A 21,140-nucleotide genomic window follows, 5' to 3' on the forward strand; every position below is an offset into this window, starting at 1 on the left:
CTGGAATATTCATTCCCATGTATTCTATCTTATTCTATTACATATTTTGCATCCCAAGCAAAATCCCAATCCTTTATGAAACCATTCCTGATAACTTCAGACTATATAGGTTTGTCTCTTCCCCAAATGAACTATATCTTATATTAGCCAGTAAACAAACTCCTGCTCCCTAACTGTTTCAAGTGTTGGTGTTGTCTTTTCAGCAAAACATAAGATTTTTAAGGCCAAAAACCATGCCTTAAACTTTATGCGCTCCTTGTAACGCTTATCATGGCATTGAACACTGAATGTTTGTTAACTGATGTACAGTAATTCAAGCCACAAATATGAAATTTGATGCCCAATACAAGATAGAGTAAGAACCTTTTGAGGATAAAGCCTGCATCTTATTAAACATTATATGCCTAACAACCAGCACAGCATTTGACATAAATGGTCTCTCTTGAATGATGCAATGAAAGGATGGATAAATGGACTCTCACTACATATCATATTCAATGTTGTACCAATTTAAGATTTTTAATTCCTAAGAATACTAAAGATGATTAAAATGCTGTACTCCCAGCATCTAGGGTAGCTTTTGGCCCAAAGCGGCTGCTCAGTAAATGAGGGCTGCACGAACGAATTTGTCAGAAGTCCAGAGCATTAGGTTTATAGTCAGAAAGAAGAGAAGAGAGAAACATCTGGCTTACCCGGAAAGCACTCCCAGGACAAGGTTGAGAACAAAGAAGGATCCAATGATGATGAGGGGGATGAAGTACAGCCAATTCCAGGTGGCTCCTAAGGCATCATTGGTCTGAAAGAAAGAAAAATGGTTCTTTAGTATTATACTTCATCAAAACCATCTGCCAGGTGAAGGCCTCCATTCCGCAGCTTCACACTTAGGGTTATGCAATAAGCACAGTGCAATACAGATAAACATGCGTTGCTTCACTCCCGATTTGATGTGATTGTAGATTAACTCATTTTCCCGTGTATACTGTGCGGGGCACCATGTCACCCTGACACAACATCCTGCATTTGAATGGTCTAACATCCTCACCCAATGGATAACAGTCCAGAAAGGTCAAATATTTTTCTAAGATCACACAAATAATCACTAGTGTTATAGTGTGTGGTGATGTAGGTTCTAAGCCTTTCTACTCTAAATTAGGCAAATTCTCAAAAGACAGAGGCAAGGTACATCCATCATTTTAGTCCAGGGATTCTGGTGAAGACCTTGACAGGTTGCTTGGGAGAGATGAGTGTTATCCACGTCCTGCTCAGCTCCTGACCCCGGGCTCTGGCTTCCTTTCTTCCATCACATCATGGTCTAACGTACACAGTTAGACCAGGCCAGGCCCTGGGAAGGCTCTGGAAAAACAAGGAATAAATCTAGATTTCAAAAGGGATCCCTTGTTCTCTCTGTAATGCTGACACATCGTGAACTAAAACCCGCATGGAAATCTACATTCTGGATTCTAATACCACAAGTGTGATGCCAGGCCTCTGAATGGTAGGGGTTGAGGGAGGATCATATCACGTGGCTCAGTCAACTCCCCAACTCACCAAAAAAAAAAAAATCAACTCTTGGTAGGATTTCTCATTAAGCATCTTGAAACTGTTCAGTTTTGGAACATTTTGAAAGTCCTATCTAATACTTGGATCTCTCAATTAAACTTGACTCTCTCTCCGCATGATATCAATCCCAAATCTCCCTAATTAGTCCACTTGAACTACATTTTGCACACACAGGGCTTTGAAATCCCTCCCAATCCCATCCTACTCTCTCACACACAAACTTTAATACTTGTTTGAAACTCAACAGTTTATGGAAAGATATTTTATTCCCAATTCACTGGAGAAACAAGGCCAGGCCATCCAAATCAAATGCCATACCTAAAATTTGCACACTAAATTAGTAAAATGAAGATCCAAACTCAGAATTTCTATGGCAAAGTGTTTCTTGTCCCTGATGTACCTTTTTCTCTCTCTCACTTTGCCAACATATTTTGATTCATCATCTTCCTGCTTCCTGTGGACTTCTATGACATTCTGTTTTTCCCCCAAATTATCTCATTTTCCTTCTGCTTCCCAATCAAATATGTCAGCCTATAAAATACAGCCTCCCACTGATGATGGCAACTATCACTGCACAATAGATTTTTCCATTAAAAAACAGCTTCTAAAGCAATCTCTTTCACCAAACTTGTCTCTTGGTCTTGCCCCTACACCATTGAAAGAGGTATGTTTGCAAATGAAGCAGAATAAGAGTTAAAAACAAACACCTTCTGAACTAAATGAACAGAAGCAGAGACCTGCCAATTTCAGTATTCAAGAGCCAGTGTTTTGGTTTAACAGGTCTGGTGAGTCAAATGCAAACAAAGAAGATGAGGGCCAGACCTTAGAGGAAACCACTCCTGGTATCAGAAGGAAGATGCAAAAGAACTAGATGCCAAGGGCTACAGGGGGTTTGAACAGACATCAGTTCAATTCAGTTACTCAGTCGTGTCTGACTCTTTGCAACCCCATGGACTGCAGTACGCCAGGTCTCCCCGTCCATCACCAACTCCCAGAGTTCACTCAAACTCATGTCCAGCAAGTCGGTGATGCCATCCAAACATCTCATCCCTTGTCATCCCCTTCTCCTCCCACCTTCCATTTTTCCCAGCATCAGGGTCTTTTCAAATGAGTCAGATCTTCACATCAGGTGGCCAAAGTATTGGAGTTTCAGCTTCAGCATCAGTCCTTCCAATGAATATTCAGGACTGATTTCCTTTAGGATGGACTGGTAGGATCTCCTTGCAGTCCAAGGGACTCTCAAGAGTCTTCTTCAATACCACAGTTCAAAAGCATCAATTTTTCAGTGCTAAGCTTTCTTTATAGTCCAACTCTCATGTCCATACATGACTACTGGAAAAACCATAGCTTTGACTAGATGGTCCTTTGTTGGCAAAGTAATGTCTCTGCTTTTTAATATGCTGTCTAGGCTGGTCATAACTTTTCTTCCAAGGAGCAAGTGTCTTTTCAACAACTCTGGCTTAGACAGTCACCCCCATCCTTAGTACTCTTTGGCAGCAAGAACTCAGTCTGCTCCTAGTACCCTAATCAGGGCTCAAGTGCCAATAAGCATTAGTTGGTGTCAGCAATAGCAATGATGAAATTGTGGCTTTTAAGCTCTCTTTGGTCCCAGGAGTGACTGTGCTATATCTTGAGAATGGTGAGAGCAATTTCAGTCGGGTAACTATTTGCCAAAGATGTTGCAGAGTGAAGAATAATTTTCAAATTGTGGTCTTATAGCTAGTGATCTGTATGATGCTCACATGTTTGGAGGAAAATGAGCTTCTGAATCAAAGAAACTCAGGAAACACAGCAGATTTTATTTTTGCATTAGCCTGAGAGAAGACCCACCCCAAAGAAACAGTATTCAAGTTGTTTCCTCCATCATTTCATATGCTTCCTTGATTACAAACCTCCTTTTCAACAGAAACCTACTAAGATATCAGACAATACAGCCCATGAAATACAGGGATAGAAGGACTCCCCTTCACAGGCCCAGAGTCTGGGATATGCTTTCTAACTCTTCTCTAAAATACTCAGTGTGTTGTGAGAATGTTTTGGTTTTGCTTTAACCTACATTAAGGCAAGAGCCTTCACTGTCCACTCATTTCTGTACCTGGCACCTGACAAAGTGTTTGGCACACATAGGTGCTCAGCTAACCAGTAAATGACCACAATTTGAGTAAAATGATTCTCGGGTTTAAAATATGCCAAAAATAAATTCATTCTGATATTCTCCCCAAGCTTTATCTGAATTGCATTTGAAAAAGTCATCCACCATGGTATTGGAGTCTGTGGGATGAGAAGAGGAGGAGAAAGAAAAGAGAAGGAGAAAATGAATATCTGGGAGGACCCCAGCACCATGCCCTAGGGGCTTATTAAGGATGACTGACAGCTTAAAAGGTTCTTCTGGAGAAAGCAGCCCAACAGCTCCCCTAGATTATTCACAAACCTTTTAATAGACCCGCTGCACCCTCGCTACACCTTCCTCCTCTCCCTCGTTTCCTCTTAGCTCTTCCCCTCCCATCATTCCTGTCCAGGTGGCCTCACAATCTCACCTCCCCTGCTTGTCAGTGGACCAATGACAGGTCCACTAGGGCAAGGGAACAAACCTCAGCAGGAAGTGGGCAAGCTTAGGACTTCACGCCTCCCTCCTCCAAAATGGCAAGGTTCTTTCTGATGCTAATTAGAGTTTCAATCTCTTTCTGATTCATCATTATTACAACCTTAAAATTGTCCAGTGTAGGAGAGACAACTACTGCAATATCTTTTGAGATGGAAGAAGAAAAAAGTACTTGACAACTCTGAAGGCAGCAAGTGCCCTGACACCATACGAGGTGGGAGTTAGGAGCACCGAGCACAAAGTTGCCAGTTCAGCTCCAGAGTTGTGACTGTGCTCCCTCTTGGGGTGGGCATGCCTGTCTGTGGCACAGCAGGCGGTGGGAGAGCGGAGGGGCTGCCTACGTCAGAGGAAGCATCTCCCCTTCCCTTCTGTCCCCCAGTACCCACCTCCCCCACCCACCCAGCTTCTGTGATCCCAAGCACCTTGGGTGTGGAGCATCACTTCATTCTCCCTACCGATTCTTCCCTCAGGGACCGAACAGTCACCCTAAGTACTCCATGCAAGATTGAGAGAAAGAAGACCTTTCCCAACACGGTCCACCCATTTCTGGTTCCAGGCGAGTCTCACGGTGGAAGCTTCCCTGCCCAGCCTAGTATTGTGGAGCAGCTAAAGTATAAACCAGCCCCTCCTTGAAAAGAAGGCTTGACAGTGCATTCCAGCCTCCTCCTTCCCCACCATTCATGGAACACCTACTCTGTGGCAGGCAGTACCGAAGAGAGCTTTTCTTTGGAGCAATGTCCTCTTATTTAAGATGTTGAGTCTCCTCCCACTGACCCAGTCAAGCCCCTAGACTCGACAGGCTGGCCGGCCTCCATCTCTCTCACCTCCCGTTTCCCTGAGTGACACACACATGCACACGTGTGCAGGGCGGGGGTGATGACAGACAGAGAAAGCACTGGGGGTGGCGGCCCACCTGCACAGGGAGCGCTCAGCGGGTAGCAGGTGGGAATGTGTTCCTTTGGGAACCTGCCTGACTGGGGGTGGTGAGCCCACCCACTCCCTGGGTAAACAGGCACACATGGCAATTATCACATTAATCTCCGGGGGATGGGGGAGATGGTGGAGGGCAGGGGTGGGAGAAGCCAGACTGGGGAGAAAGATGGGATGGGATGGCAGGAGGCAGGGGATCCCATGGTTTTCCTGGCGCAAGGCCGAAGGCAGGGCTAGCCTCCGTAGTTGGAAGCAGGTCTCCATCAGGGTTCCACAGGGCTCTGTGGAAAACAGGCTGAAGAGCCTCCTCTTGGACGGCCACACCTTTCACAGAGCAGCTTCCACCAGGGAGGCTGAATGACACATGGCTGCAGAGTTGGGAGGTTGATGAGTTGGGACTGGGAAAATATGGGGTTTTTTTCAGGGGAAAAACGGGTCCTTTCAGGAGAAAAAAAAAAGGTCTCTCGGATACACCTGCTTCCCAGGCTAGAGGCGCCAGCAGGCAAGCCCCAGCCTGGCCCCCAGCAGGGTTTCTTGGCCAGTGCCTCACTAGTATCTTGGGCTGGATGAGTCCAGGCTGGGTTGGGGAGGAGGCGGCTGTGCTGTGCACTATGTTTGCAGGATCCCTGGTTTCTACCTATTAGATGCCAACAGCATTTTTCCCAGTTGTGGCAGCACAAAGTGGCTCCAGAACTGCCAAACATCCCAGGGGGCCAAAATGGCTTGCTATTGAGAACTGCTGGCTGAGAGACTCTGGCCTTTGGAATTACCAACTGAACTCAAGTCAAGGGATGGCTGCAGCAGCAGTCCTGGGCTGTCAAAGAGGCCAAGCCATTCATCTCAGCAAAAACATCTGGCCAAGGGGACTTCCCCGGTGGTCCAGTGGTGAAGACGCCACACTTCCACTGCAGGGACCACAAGTTCAATCCCTTGTCAGGGAACTAAGATCTTGCATGCCACATGGTGAGGCCAAAAAAAAAAGTCCAAGGCCTCTGCTGACCACACCAGGGAGAGAAAATTCAGAGAGGGCAAGAGGGGAGTAAAGGAAAGGGGCAGAGATCAAAGAAAATTCCACAATTCCACAATTCCACCTTCCCTGATGGTATGATACCTGGGCACCCAGCACTGCCAGCTTGCTGGCCTCCTCTGGGCCTGCACTTCATTCCAGCACCAAGTGAACACCTCCTTTTCATCCCAAGAGACTTGAAGTCCACGTTTCAGCACCAGAAGTCGTGTGTTGTACGACAAATGTGTGGACCATGTATTAATACTGTGCGACAGATACTCTCCTAGATACTGGGGATGAATGATGGACAGAACAGTACCAGGTCCTGATCCACATGAAGTAGTATAATGGGGAGACCCCCATTAAATAAGTGAGCTCACACGGCCTGTTCAACTTTAAACTGAGGGGAGGGTGATGAAGGACCACACCAGCAGCTGACCTGCAGGTGCGTCTGATCTGGTTCAGGAAGTCAGCAAAGGATTTGCTGAAGCTTTCAGAGTAAAGCATCACATGAGTCTAAGAAACTACCTTGGCAAAGGCAACGGAGGTTAGAAAGGCAGAGGAAAGGTTTATCATGGAGGGGAAAGGGAGAGGAGGAGAAGGTTTAAATTAAGAAGTGCTCACAGTCATAATAAACCAGCTTATGCTTACCAAAGGGGAAAGGGGGATAGTGGGATAAATTAGAAGCTTCAGATTACCATATACACACTATTACATATAAAATAATATATAAAATAGATAACTGACAGGGACCTACTATATAGCAAAAGGAACTCTATTCAATGTTTTGTGATAACCTGTAAGGAAAAAGAATCTGAAAAAGAATGGATAGATGTGTGTGTGTGTAACCGAACTGCTGTGTTGTGGACCTGAAACTAACATGTTGTAAATCAGCTACACTTCAATTAAAAAAAAAAAAAAAGATTAAGAAGTGCCAAGAGGTAGGGGACACAAGAGAAGAAAAATGAGGGCAGGGAACGCTGATGCCGAACTCCTGCCTCTTTGCAGCAGCAGCCCCCAGGCACCTGGGTGGATGTTGTACTGAAACATTCATAAATCATAAGGGCACCATCCTTAGTGGATTTTTTCAAAGTGTATATAACTGTGCAGCCAGCATCCAGATAAAACCAGGCTTCCCTCACATCCCTTCCTAGGAACCATCTCCTCCTCAAATGTAATGTTCTCCTGACTTCTATACCCATCAGTTACACTGGCCTAGTTAAGAAATCACATCTCACATTTCTCTCAATGTCCTGAGCCATCCACATTCCCTCACAGGGACTTACATTTGGAAGAACCCTCTCCCTGCTGAGCTCTCACTGGCCTGGACGTGGCAGTCTGTGCTGTCCCCAGTGGTCTCCTTTAGAGCAGGTGGACCAGCGTCCCCAGCAGCTCTGAGTTTTGGCTGCTAATGGCTTACACCTGGATCCTCCTGAGACATCGGCCCCCGGCTGACAGACCCTCCTCATCTGGGAGTTTGTGCCTATCCATGGGGGCCGTGACCTGGAACCAACAGCTCACTGATGCGGGGATGTCACGGGCCCAGCCCCTTCCCCTCTGCATGGGACAGCCTCTGTGGTGCAGTTCACTCCAGAGCTGCCTTGGGGATCAGACTCAGGCTAAAACGTGTACAACCACATCTCTGTCTAGTATTTTCTCCTGACCTATTCACCTTCCCTCCTACCAGTTCGGGGTCTCCCTGCAAGCAGTCCATCAGTAAAATCATTGCCACAAAAATCTCTGTCCCAGAGACAGTTTATAGGGAATCTGATTTAAGGCATTAAATCGTTATCTCATCAGGGTTTGACCAACCTCACAAAGCAGTAACACTCTGCCCCTGAGCCACCCAGATGGATAGTAGATGATGTTTCTAAAGGCAGAGCCACTGCCCCTTGACCACAGTCACATTTTAGGGAAAGGAAGTATGATGTACAGCATACGACCACTAAGCAAGGTAAGGCCTGTGGACCACGTGTACCAGGAATTCTAGCCACCATCTAAGTAGATTACAGGAACACACTACCCAATCCATCATTTGGCAGAGGAGGAAGGTAACTAAGGTCTGGACAAGCAAAGTAACGGGGCCACAATCTAGAGCCACATGGGGTCAACTTCTTGAGGATGCCTGACTGTCCATTATCTCACTTGGTCTCTTGATAGCAATCCTACCCACTCTATCACCACCTTCTAGGGCAGAGCCACAATAAAGAAGAACGCCAAGGCTAGGGCCTGGCAGCCAGAAGGTAAGAGCTGTATCTCTCAGACCCCAGGCAAGAAAGCAGGGTCGGGGGGTGGGGGGGGGCAGGTGGAAAGAGTGAGGACAGAGAGCCCGAGTGAAACTCAGCCACCTGCTGCCACCCAGCAGGGAGGCGGAACCTGTCAGTCCTGGAGGCAAAGTATTTCATTATGTGTCAGACCCCTGAGTGTATTTAATAAATATGCTAAGCCTCCCCATACAAACAAGCTCCAAAGGCAGCATCTGGCTGAGCCAAGGGCCTGAGATTAGTAATCAAGGCTTTCCACGCATTCTGGTCCTTTTCAGACCCCCAGATTTGATGGCCAGCGGCCACTTTCTCCTCTTGCCTGGACTGCCAGCGCCTGTCACTGAGAATTCGGCAGTGCCTTAGCCCACATGCAAACGTACCTCCAGGGGGACTTCCTACTGGGCATTTCACCACTTATTCTTCCTCTTCTCTGACCAGTGGAAAAACAGAGCAGGACCAGTGGGCCCAGGAGGACAGCCAGAAAAATCCACTCTCCCACCCATGTTCACAGGCAGCAGTATGATGCCAGCAAGGCCACCCTCGGGAGCTCTGCGTAGTATCACCGACCAGCAAGCACTGCCCCACCCTGGACGTGGGTGGTGATCACCACTGGGGCTGGGCAGACAGGTATGGACGTATTTGTGAAAATCCATCCACACGCCTGGGAAGAGGACGCAAGTAAATGTCAAAGTGAGGGCGGATGAGCAGTGCTGCATCTGACCAGGAAGGCTGCCATGACCTTGTCCACGCAAGTGAGCGCCTTCACACCCACACTGCTCGGGGCCGGCTGTGCTGAAGAACGCTTCGGTAAATCCTAATGATTCCAATACCATTGTTATGTGAGGTTTGTTGTCTCCTCCCTTTCTGATCACTGGCCCAAAAGCCCAAAATGGAGAGAACAGATCTGTTCAAGATCTTGTATTGGTTGAAGCCGGGATTGGGTTCCACAGGGGCTCAATATCCTATTCTTTCTACTTGTGTGTACACATGAAATTTTCTATAATAAAGAGTTTTTAGATTTTCCCCAAATAAAACTGTATAGGTTGTTTATACGGTTCAGGGTCATATATGGGTTTTTAGAGAAACCTTTGTGGCAAAACACTGGAAAATGGTAACTGGGCAGGGGTAGAAATCAGTGATTTTATTTTAAAATATTTTTATCCTTTTCTATACTTTGCAGCTTTTTCTGCAGTAACTAGTGGGTTTTGCTTTGTATTCATGGTCAGAGAAAACATAAAGAGTACTGTAGGGAAATAGCCAGAGAGAAGGGAAGGTCCTCCTGCCAGGCAACTGCAGCAGGGTGCTGGGGAGGTCAGCTTCCCTGGGGTCACTGGGAGCTGGGCAGTTGACCACACAGTGAGCCATCCAGGTTGAGATGCTGCTCACCTCTGGGAAAAGGTGAGTATGCTTTTCTGATGCTGCCATATGTACGTTGGCCAAGTCAGCCACTCAGAGAGGAAATGAATGAGGATACTTCCCTCGTGGTCCACTGGTTAAGACTCTGAGCTTCCAGTGCAGGGGGTACAGGGATCGATCCCTGGTTGGAAAGCTAAGATCCCACATGCTGCATGCAGCACAGCCAAAAATAAACAAATGAATAAAGAGGTTGTTTCTTATGATGATCAGCTAACACACATCACCCTTCTACCCAGTATACACGGCTGGTTGACCAGAGACTGAATGTATTCTTGCAAGAAACTCAAGCACTAGAAGAGCTCAGAGAATGAGAGAAGACGTGAGTCTCAGCAGACCCTCCCTTTAAAGCCCAGGGACAAAGGGTGCATGAGGCTTGACAGACCCTCTGCATTGTGAGAGTTTTGTGTAGTTTAGAAAGACTATACTGATGACACAGGGCAACAGGTCTTCAACCAGTCCCTGGCTGGTTCTCTGATCTATCCCACAGTCCTCAGAGGTCAGTCCTTCTGGTTACAATCATTTGCTGCATTTCCATGAGTCCCCTGTCCCCTCCAGTTAAACATCTCTATTTCCCATTCGTCTAACATGAATTCTGTACCTTTCATCATCTTGAAGTTTAGAAGGAAGAACAGCATCTTGTACAAGCCCCTTACTTTATGAATGAAGAACCAAATATCAAAAAGCTGATTTCTGAAAGATACTCCCCAGTTGATTACAGAAGCACAGCTAGGACTTCTGACCCCCAGGCTACCTGGCACAGCCCTTCTATTCTCCCCCACATCATTTAGTATTGAGATTAAATATATGGTCCTACTCCCTCTGGTCATTTGTACGTAGGTAGTCTAGCCTCCTGCTCTCCCTTGGAAGCTCCCTGAAGTTGGACACCATTGATGATATCTTACTTCTGAAGGTTCAGAGAATGGAGCTATGAACATGGCTATCAGATTTCGTGAAAAGGAGTGAGGCTGGAGATGTCCTGAAAGGCATCCTGGGGCTGTGCCTTCACCTGGACTTGAAGTAGGACAAGGATGTAGATTGGCCCATCAATGGAGGAAGACAGTCCAAGAGAGGGAAACAAGTGGGAATGATGAGGCCGCAAAGAGTAGTTGTGGGGAGCAGCGAGTAAGGCAAGATGGACAGGAGCAGGTCCAGGCTTCCCTGGCAGACCAGTGGTTAAGAATCCATCTCGCAAAGCAGGGGCTGTTGCTGCTGCTAAGTCGCTTCAGTCGTGTCCGACTCTGTGCGACCCCATAGATGGCAGCCCACCAGGCTCCCCCATCCCTGGGATTCTCCAGGCAAGAACACTGGAGTGGGTTGCCATTTCCTCCTCCAATGCATGTAAGTGAAAAATGAAAGTGAAGTCGCTCAGTCATGTCTGACTTATAGCAACCCCATGGACTTCAGCCCACCAGACTCCTCCATCCATGGGATTTTCCAGGCAAGAGTACTGGAGTGGGGTACCATTGCCTTCTCCGGCAAAGTAGGGGACACAGGTTCAATCCCTGGTCCGGGAAGATCTCACATGCCGTGGGGCAACGAAGCCTGTGCTCCGCAACAAGAGAAGATGCCACAATGAGAAGTCTATGCACCACAATGAGAGAGTAGCCGCCACTCATTGCAAATAGAGAAAAGCCCAAGTGTAACAGTGAAGACTCAGCACGGCCAAAAATAAGTAAATAAATATTAAAAAAAAAAAAGAGAGAGAAAGAAGCAGGTCCTGGAAGACCCTGAATGGGGGTGTAAATGTTTGGATTTGCTCACTACCCTAGAGCTTTTCCTTCCTTCTACCTTCCCTCTCTGCCAAGTCATGCGTTCCCTCATACTAAGCCCGCTCAGTCTCCAGAAGGATTCCCTGAAGCACATCACTCGACTTTTCTCTAGAATTTCCCAGCACTTAGGTGCACCCTGTAGCAGCATGCATATTCATTCAACATTTTTGAGTGTGTACTCTGTATATGATGAATGAGAAAGGAAAACAGTCCTTGAGGGCCTTGGTATCCATAAGGAGGCTAAGTCATGAGCATAAATGCCTATAATTGAAAATAGAGCATTAAGGGCTGCACTTGGGTTTTATTTGTACTTGTTTACAGACCCTCTTTATATGTGTTCTGTTTCTCTCACATATTAGTCTTCCCTTTCCATTAGGGTTGACTGGTTCTTATTGACAGAACTACATCCTTTATCCACTCTACTAATGCCTACAAACAAAGAGATTCTCAGTAACGCTATTACCTAGCAGATTTTAACACTACTACCATTCTTCTGCCTCACGGGCCTATATGAGTTTCCTTTTCTGGAAATAAATATATCACCTGTAAAATGGCATCTCTGTTGACACATAGCAAGTACACTTAGCTAACTCAAATATTCAGTACAGCACATAAGAGCAGACACTCAAGCAAAGAGCTTCAAGCATAATCATTTTTAGTGGTTTTCATTCCCTCCATAATGCCTTCTGAGCAGGTAAATTAATTTATCATCCAACATCCATGTTTTAATTAACGACTGCGTGTCAAACACTATGTAAGGCTGGTAAGCCCAGCTGGTTCCCTGAAGAAGCCCCAGGCCATTTACTTTCATTTATTTTGTGGCCACAGGAACCACTCTTAGTCCTTGGTAAGAACGGCTTGAAAGCAAGATATCATAGCTTTGATGTCTTCTATCTTCTAACTTTAAGACATAGCTCTTAAAAACATGCTCAATGGCTCTGCACTGGTGCTGGTAATGGGGATAATGAAATGCTCAGTCCCTTGATTTATTTATCGTGGGATAAATATGCCTATTTATTACCCAGGGGTCTGAGAGTATGTAGGTGAGGTTCTTAAGTCTGATCTGTCCTGCTCGATCAGAGTTTCTCCAAGAATGCTGGGCTGCACATGGCCCCAAAACATCACCCCACTCACCTCCCATGGCCATTGGCAGAGCCTGGCTCAGCCTGAGTCCCCAGGGCTGGTCCCCTCCACTTGTGAGCAGCTTTGTCCACTCACCCCAGTGTTAGACAAATGTTATTTTCTATGTGTGCCATGATGTGAAAAAGAATAGGAATCACTGTGCCAGACACCATCTGTCAGGGACACTGAGGAGGGAATTCCTCACTTGAGTAGGTGCCTACATCAGACAACAGATGTGGGGTCCCTTCCCACTCAGACCCAGATTCCTCACTGTGGTTCTCCTCTATCTGATGGACTTGAATTCTCTGGTCTTTTCCCTGAAACCTTCCCTTTTCTCATCTTTTGATCGCTATTGCCCTCCTAGGACTCATCTTAGCGGTTCTTCTCTTTCCCCGAAGATACACAGGGTGCACTCCAACTGAGCATTCCTACTGGCTTAGGGGAGTAGCAAGGTTGAAACAGAATACAGATAATAAAGCAATAATGTTCACTGCTTCCCCAATCTGGTAACCACTGGAAAAAAAAAATCTCTTTTGGTCTTTACCATTCTTTGCACAACTTTCATTGCTGTACATTAGGGTGGAATGTACTGAAATCAACCACGTTGGGTGACTCATACAAGACTGCATATAAGCTGTTGGATGGCAAATCCAACATGGACCCAATGAAACCTATTTCTGGAGGTACTAAGTATATACCAAGAAGACCCGATTAAAACACTTTTATCTCCACATTTTCCTGTGACTTATACCCTAAGGCTCCAATGTAATTGAGAAAGAAAAAGAATCAAGGCTTCCATTCATTAAGCATCTAGTCTACCCTGAACACTGAGCCAGGTGCATACCAACCACATGTAAGAGGAGCTGCAACTGTAAAGTCATGTTTTAGAAACAAAACAAAACCCAGGCTCATAAAACCTGAGGACTCGCTCAAGGCCCCATTGTCGTATATTATAGAACCAAAATCCAAACCCATGTTTGACTTGCTCTTAAGACATGACATGGTGTTGCCTCTTGTATGGGGGGGCAGGGGGAGAGAAAGAGAAATAAAAAATTTTAACATGGAACATATCAGAACAAAGCTATGAATGCAGGTATTTACAACAGCAGTGCCAGCAAAAAAAAAAAAAAAAAAATTGTTTCTCACCAATTGCATATTGAAATCCTATCTGAATATTACATTGTTTCCACAACTTTGAAAAACACCTTAATGCGATGATTTCTTCTCTGCCCTAGCTGTCTGATAAGGTTGGAAGACTGTCATAGAGAGTTCCCTGGCCAGTAGTGCAACAGTCAGTCTGTTGCCAGGGTGATCTCGTTAAGAGGGACAAGTGACTGCCAGCCACAGCTGGCTTCAGTCTTCAGAGGAGGGCAAAGTCGTCATTTCTAACCAACATCTCTCATCTGTCAACATCTCTCCAACCTGTCTTTCTTCTGCTTAAAACCCTCCAAAGGCTGCCCATGCCAAATCTCCTACCACGAGAGACCCCAGCCCAACCTCTCTGGCTCATCTCACAGCCCCCGCCTCCTTGTATAACCAAGTCACATGGCCACACCGAGATTCTTACAATTATCTCACATGCCACTTTCTTTCACAGCTCTGTGCTTTTGGTCATATAGTTCCCACTGCGTAGGATACCTTCTCTGCCTTTTCCTCCTGGAAAGCCTCTGTTTAAAGGTTACCTTCCCCCAGAAATCCTCCCAGAGTCGGTCATTCTCTTCACTCTCTGCACACAAGGCTACCATGTCACTCAACTCTGTCCCGTACTCATGGCTTGCTGGTATGCCTTTCTCTACAAGAGTTGACACTCCCCAAGAACAAGGAAAAGGTCTTCTTTTTCTGTCTATCTGCCTCAGAACCCAAGTTAGTTCCCAGTGGGTACTTTATTCAGAGTGAATAAAAAATGAGTAAGTTAATACGCTGAATGTGTCACGACTGAGCGACTAAACACAGCACAGCACACGACTCTGATTAAATCTAAGACAAGCAAAAGAGAGAAAAGAAAAGGTGATGAGAAAGAGGATTTCTTAAAGAGTTAATTAAATGTCCAGAGGTTTCTTTTATCACTAAGAGGGCAGAGTCACAGGTTGCCTAGAGCGGGTTTATCAGGGATTATCACTTAATAAGCCCTTCCCAGGTATATCTGGCCACTGAAGGACTTCATCCTCCAATACTCTTCAGAAGAAGAAAGGCTCTATCACTCTCATCTCTGATGAACTCAGGAAAGAATTAAAAACAAAACTGGCAGATCTGCCATCACATCCAGCTACAGTTTCAGCTGTAAAACTGGGTTTGAGGGAGGTGGAAAATAGAGACTTGAATGTGGACTGTGGTTCCTACAGGACCCCAGGCAGAGATTAGGGGAACTCTTCCTGATTGGGAAACTATCAGGTTGGCCAAAAAGTTTGTTTGGGTTTTCCGTAACACTTTGTGGAATAACCCAAAAGAACGTTTGGCCAACTTAATGGAAGAGAGAAACACATCTCTCAGTAGATGGTGAGGGGGTTGAGGGGGAGGGAACTAAGAGGGGAGAGAGCAGCCTCTTTGGGAAAGCAGCAAAAAAACACAGTCTCTCTGCAGTGGCCAGAGGGTATGAAGGTGACGGGGAAGAAAGCATGTCTCAGGGAAGGTGGCCCTGGTTCTCTCAGTGTGAAAGCTAAGCTTGAAACTCTCTAGATCCCACATGGGGAGTTCTGTGTTCTGTCCTAAGCTTTGTCGGGTAGAGATGCTTTTTCAGCTGGAAATTCATTACGCCTCCACCTGAAACCCCCCACTCATCTTTTCAAAGATGAAGAAATACATTGTGAAAAATTTCGGCCATCCTTCAAGGCCCTTCTCTTACCCTTTCTGGATGAACCAATACCCTGATCACCCAGACAGGGCCCTCCAGTGCCCCAAGGGCTTTTCCAACTAGTTCTGAGATCCTCTAATTTGCATATTCAGAGCTAGCCCCAAACCAACTGCTTGGCTTAAACCCTGGCCATGTATTTAGCCTGAAGAGTATACATTTCCTAAGACAAACTCTCTTGATATTCAACGTGAGGTCCCACAACATCAATAATAAGAGTCAACACTTTTGAGAGCAATTTCAATGTAATGTTTTGCCCAAAGGTGCACACTTAATTTTCTCAAGAATCTTTTGAAGCAGATACTAGTAGCATAGCCTTTTTCTCTGATAAGGAAACTGAGGCACAGAGCTGTTGGCTAACCTGCCTGACGCTGCACAGTAAGTGAGGGGAGGACCACGCCAGCTGTCTGAAAACTGAAACACAGAAAATGCTCCACACTCACTACGTATTAATGTTATTTAAATAGGTTAAGTTCCGTTCCCTTTAACCCTTGAAAATGGGGGGAGAAGAATGAATGAATCACTATTATTTATATCTGTCTCATCTAAATATTTTACTTGCCTTGTACAAGGAGACTGGTGCCTACTTCTAAGCCTCTTATCATTTGCAGGGGATTGTAATATTTATCACACCACATAATGATTATTTACTTGTCAGTCCCCTGTACAAATCTGTGAAATCCTGGAGGACAGAGTTTTGTGGTTCAATGTATAGCATACCTGCTACAGGACTCTGACTACTGCTCAATCCGTATCTGTTGTATGAGTGGGTGAATGAGCTAATCAAATCTTTTAGAATAGAAATGTAAAGGAATATTCCAGCTACAACTAACTCAAATTGGACAAACACAGTCAGAACAGTGGTTCTCAAGGGTGGTCCCTGGTCCTCCAGCATCAGCAGCTTTGGGGGGCCTTGCTGGAAATGCATGTTCTTGTGTTCCAGGGCAGACCTTCAGATCAGAACCCTCCAAATGAAGCTCAGCACTTGGCCATTTGTATTTTAACAAGCTTTTCAGACTATGCCTCTAAAGTTTGAAAACTAATGGTCTAGAGAAAAAAAAAGAAGAAGTCTGCCATGGGTAGCCTCAGTTGCTATGCTGCTGTATCCAGGAGTGGAAAAGAAAAAAAAAAAAAAAGAGATCTGAGGAAAGTCTGAGGTTGAGTGGGGAGGAGGGAAGATGACAGAAGGGTGTGGGGAGAGATGAAGAGGGAGGAGAAAGAAGGTGGGTGAGAAGGAGAGACTGATTCATGCCAAAATCTGCTGGGAATGAAATGGGTTCATGATCACAGCCACGTGTTGCCACAGCAACAGGTCCAGCACCTTCCCAACCCTCCCCTCCCCAGGATGACCAGGCAGCAGACACACCTACGCTGAGGCCTGAGCCCTGCAGAAGGGCTTCAGCAAGCTGGAAAAACACAGTGAGGAGAAAGCTTATGGAAGTAGCTCCCCACATAGGCTCTGGCCCCCAGCTGGACTCCTGGAAAGGCTCATTCTTCCTAAGGGCAATGATCAGCCCAACAGGAAGTGAAGACACAACCGTGTGGGTTTGCTTCTCCGCACCCTGGCTCACAGCGTCACACAGCCTGGCTAGGATGGCTCTGCCGCCCTGCAGGACTCACTGTGAAAAATGATGAGTAGCTTAAGAGGAGAGGGAGAGAGCCCGCCATGCTGCAGGCGCAGAAGCAGAGGAGGGCATGAGGAAACAGGGCTCACAGACCAGGGAAGGATTACTCCAGAAGCCAGGGCAGGAGACCAAAAGGGGAAGGAGACATGGAACAGAGTTCATATGAAGACACAAGGCCAGGGGTTCAGGAGGGAGAGCAAGGGGCTAGTCAGGAGCAGAGGCTCTCAGGAGCATCTCAGCACTTTGCTGGGAACGGCTGGAGCTGCCAGCGCACCCTAAAGGCAATCATACATCCAACTGACTTCACTAATAAAGGCAAGACAGGGGCTGCAGGAGGACACTGAGACAGGCAAAACGCACAACACTCCATACGCTAGATGGAAATAACTCCGGGAGAGCGAGTTTACAGCCAATTAGACATTAAAAGTAAGATATAATTGCTGTTGCTATGTTTGTTTCCAAGAAGAACTGTGTTATGATTAGACTAACAGCTAGTGTTAGAATTCTGAGCAAATTGCATGGAAGACTTAGCCTCACTTTGTCTCTGCGTGAGAGAAAAAAGCAGGTGAGAAAATGCTGAATCAATAGACCACCACTATTGTTCAAGGTATCTGCCCTCTGAAAACCCCTGTGCAGCCCCTGAACCCTTTTCAGGAGGGAGAGTAGGGAGAAATATGCCGAGATATCTCCCATCCAACTCCTTCTAATCCTCATAACGACCCAACTAAGGCATCACTACAACATCCATTTTTATGGATGAGAACACCGAGCCCAGAGAAATTGAGGAACACGCAGGTCATAAAGCACTGGGTTTTGAACTCACCTCTGCCTGACTTCAAAGACCATGCTCCTTTACAGACAATGAAAGGCACAAATCTGTCCACAAAAATGGAGAGGGGAGAACTGGTGGTCCATAAGTTACTCAAGGGCTGTGTACCTATTCCAGCCAGAATTGGGCATCTCTCACTGGACAGGTTAGCCCTGTGAGATGCTATAGTGTAATGGGAAGACCCTAGCCTCACCTCTTCTTAGTTCTGTGACACTGGGCAAATCATTTAAACTCCCAGTGCTCAGCTTCTCAACCTGCATAGTGGGGGTGATAACCCCTCTCATGAAGCAGTGCTGGGAAGATTAAGTGAGAAGCATAGTCTGATAGGTAACACACACCCCACCAGGTATTAGCTGTGGGATTGTAGGCACGTTACTTAGCTTTTCTGCCCTTTGGCTGCCTCATCTCTAAAATGGCTGGATTAGAAGCCATGTGGCTAAGACACTCAGCTCAAGGGATGGCAGGCAGAAAGCATGTGAAACGCAGATGCCCTGTGGTCCAGACCAGGGGTCCTCAGACTCCAGAATCTAATGCCTGATGATCTGAGGTGGAGTTGATGTTATAAGAATAGAAATAAAGCACACAATAAATGTAATGCACTTGAATCATCCTGAAACCATCCCCCCAACCCTGGTCTGTGGAAAAATTGTCTTCCCTGATAACAAAAAAGGTTGGGGACCTCTGTTCTAGCCAGCTCCCCTCCTCGGAGAGGACAAGCCCATCCCACAGCTGCCAGGATCACCCTTTCCTGAGAACTCACAGCTGCATCCATCGCTGGACACTGCCCTGCACCTCCGAAGGGGCACCTAGCTCAGCTGGTGTGGGCCAGCCTCTCCTCTGCCCGCCTTTGGACTCCTCCCTTCCTCAGCTGTTATCTCCCAAAAGCACACCCCGATCAACATTCTGCCTGCAATCCAGTGCAGAGTTGCCTTCCAGAAACCCCAGTCTGAGACAGGATCTCTATCGCAGTGCTCAGTAAGGAAGAACTGATAACAGCATTTATGAAGTCTTCAAACTCAAAAGGCTATGTAAGCATCCATGTGACTCCTGGAAGCTTTATAGAATTAGTGGCATTCTTTCAGAAACGGGACTGTGACTTGAATGTCTTTGTTTCCTTCAAGCACCTTCAAGACAGAAGATTCTCTAGAAACATATTTGACTTGTACAGACTACATTTCTATTGAGCCTTAAATCAAATCTATCTGCCTGGGTCCAGGGGGTAGGAATTTCATTTCCACAATGTTGACATACATGGTTCATAACCAGAGCACAGAGTCTCACCAGTAAGGAACTTGAGAAAAAGAAATCCCTCTGACAGAATAACTCTGTAAAAACAGGCCACACAAATCAAACTGGGGAAGTAGGTTATGTGAACTATTATTAGTTCTTTAAATATTAAACATTAAACAAAGCTCACATCTGTAAAGAGTTGCTGACCTGACCTTCCAGCCTCCCTGGGAGTGAGGCATGAGCTCCTGGGGGACAGCCAATCCCAGAAGAAGGCTCCCTCCAGCCCATCTCCTACTAAGGTGACAGAGAAAGTCAGTGACAGTGCTTGGAATAGAAACTAGCTCCCTTATTCCCAATCCTGTATTCCTGAGTTACACTATACCCACTCTAATTGGCTCCTCTGGAAACTTAGGTACAAGAGAAAGAGGAAATGCACAAACGCGCTCTTTCCATGCCATGACACAGGTTAGCTCTGTGCTAATGATAGTCCTCAGTGACATCCCTGTATTGGCTGCAGGGTGGAGAGAGGCTGAGAAAGGACGTCTCTGGTGGAGAACGCGGAACTTCCAGCACTCCATCAGCTCACTCAGTTCAAGGCTACTCTGGTTCAGTCTGAAGTCCGTGGGGCTACACGGAGATGAGCTCTCCTCAGGACTCCCAGACAGACATGCTGCTATTGACATCTGTCTGAGTTCCGGTGGGGTCCTGAGATCCACGGAGCAGTCTTCTATCACCGCATGAAGCCTGGGCTGAATCTCATCTCCCTGGGTTTTGGGGAGCCAGACAGGAGGCCCTAGGAAAGGCTGTGTGGATTGGGTGGCTCCCCCGAGGCCTGGCCAGAGCCACTCATCAGAAAAAGCGGTCAAACTGAGGGTTCCTCAACAATCCACATTCAGCTTGCCGTGAGAGACAATAAAAGGGCATTTTAACAGGTAAGCTCTCAGCATGCTTGCTGGAGGCCGAGGAGCCAGCTTCTCCTTCTCTTCTTCCCCTGGGATGTGTGTGTGTTGCAGGGTAGTGGGGGAGGTGTTCCCTCTTCCCCTCAGCTACTCAGGGGTTCCCTTCACTCTGAGGGACAGCATCCAGATGAGGGGCCGGCAGGAGGTCCTGCGATGAAAGGTCCCTCTCCACCACCCTGCCGGCTGGGACGGGCCCTGGGAACACAGCTCCACATGCTCCCCGGAAGCCACATACACTCCAGGCAACTCTGGTCTCACTGAGCACTGCCCAGGCCCAAAGCACGAGGCTGGGTGAGGAAACTGTTATAGGGGCACTCCTGGACCTCAGGCAGCTTAAGATGCAGTCAGGGAGACTGGAAAGTGCAACGAATCAAGACAAAACAAATAATACACCAGAAGGAAAAAAAAAAACCACTGAGAAGGCAGATAGCGTCTGAGGGTTCGAGTGGTATATAAGACATTCTCAAAAGAACCGTCATCCTGGGGCCTGAAACATGAGCGATCTCTGCAGAGGACATCCACTCTCAGCCAGAGGTCTGTCTCCGAGACAGCCCAGACTCATGAGCACCCAGCTTGGGCCGTGGGACAGCCGCTAATCACCTAATTAACCAAGCGTCACGCACCTGGCTGGCAGCTCTCTGCCGCCCTGGGCACCGAGCCTGAGAAAGTGCCCCTGTGATGTGGTTTCGGGTGGAGTTTGTTCGTTCTTGGACAGCAGGCCTCCAAAGAGCACAGCCCAGCTGAGGGTGACCAACTGGGCTCCTTCCAGTTAGGCCTTCCAGTTACCCGAGGACAATTCTAGAAGATGCTAGCCTGCCTGGCCTGAGAGGACTCAGGTCAGAACTGGAAAAAGCCACACTGACACTTGGAACATGAGCAGGGCTCAGAGCCAGGATAGGCGTTAAGTCTGACACAGAGCAGGCAATTGTGCGTGCGTGTGTGTGTCTCTAAATGATAACTAAGAAATCATGAATGAGTGG

General features: G+C 46.8%; 1 protein-coding gene across 6 annotated transcripts in view; it reads right to left on the reverse strand.

Annotated features, from left to right (window-relative positions):
• CACNA1E (calcium voltage-gated channel subunit alpha1 E) overlaps nt 1-21,140 on the reverse strand; it is a 675,786-nt gene that overhangs the window by 167,070 nt on the left and 487,576 nt on the right. For 5 of the 6 annotated variants that reach the window (XM_086343500.1, XM_086343501.1, XM_086343503.1 and 2 more), the window contains one exon: nt 693-796. In XM_086343500.1, coding sequence (XP_086199626.1) covers nt 693-796 — 104 coding nt within the window. Of the gene's footprint in view, nt 1-692; nt 797-1,218; nt 1,366-21,140 lie in introns of those variants that run through there. The other variant, XM_086343506.1, reaches the window with a different exon arrangement.

Source organism: Bos grunniens, chromosome 16, assembly GCF_055505025.1.
Source record: "Bos grunniens cultivar Pamir isolate PY7600 chromosome 16, Bosgru_T2T1.0, whole genome shotgun sequence".
Classification (NCBI taxonomy): domain Eukaryota; kingdom Metazoa; phylum Chordata; class Mammalia; order Artiodactyla; family Bovidae; genus Bos; species Bos grunniens.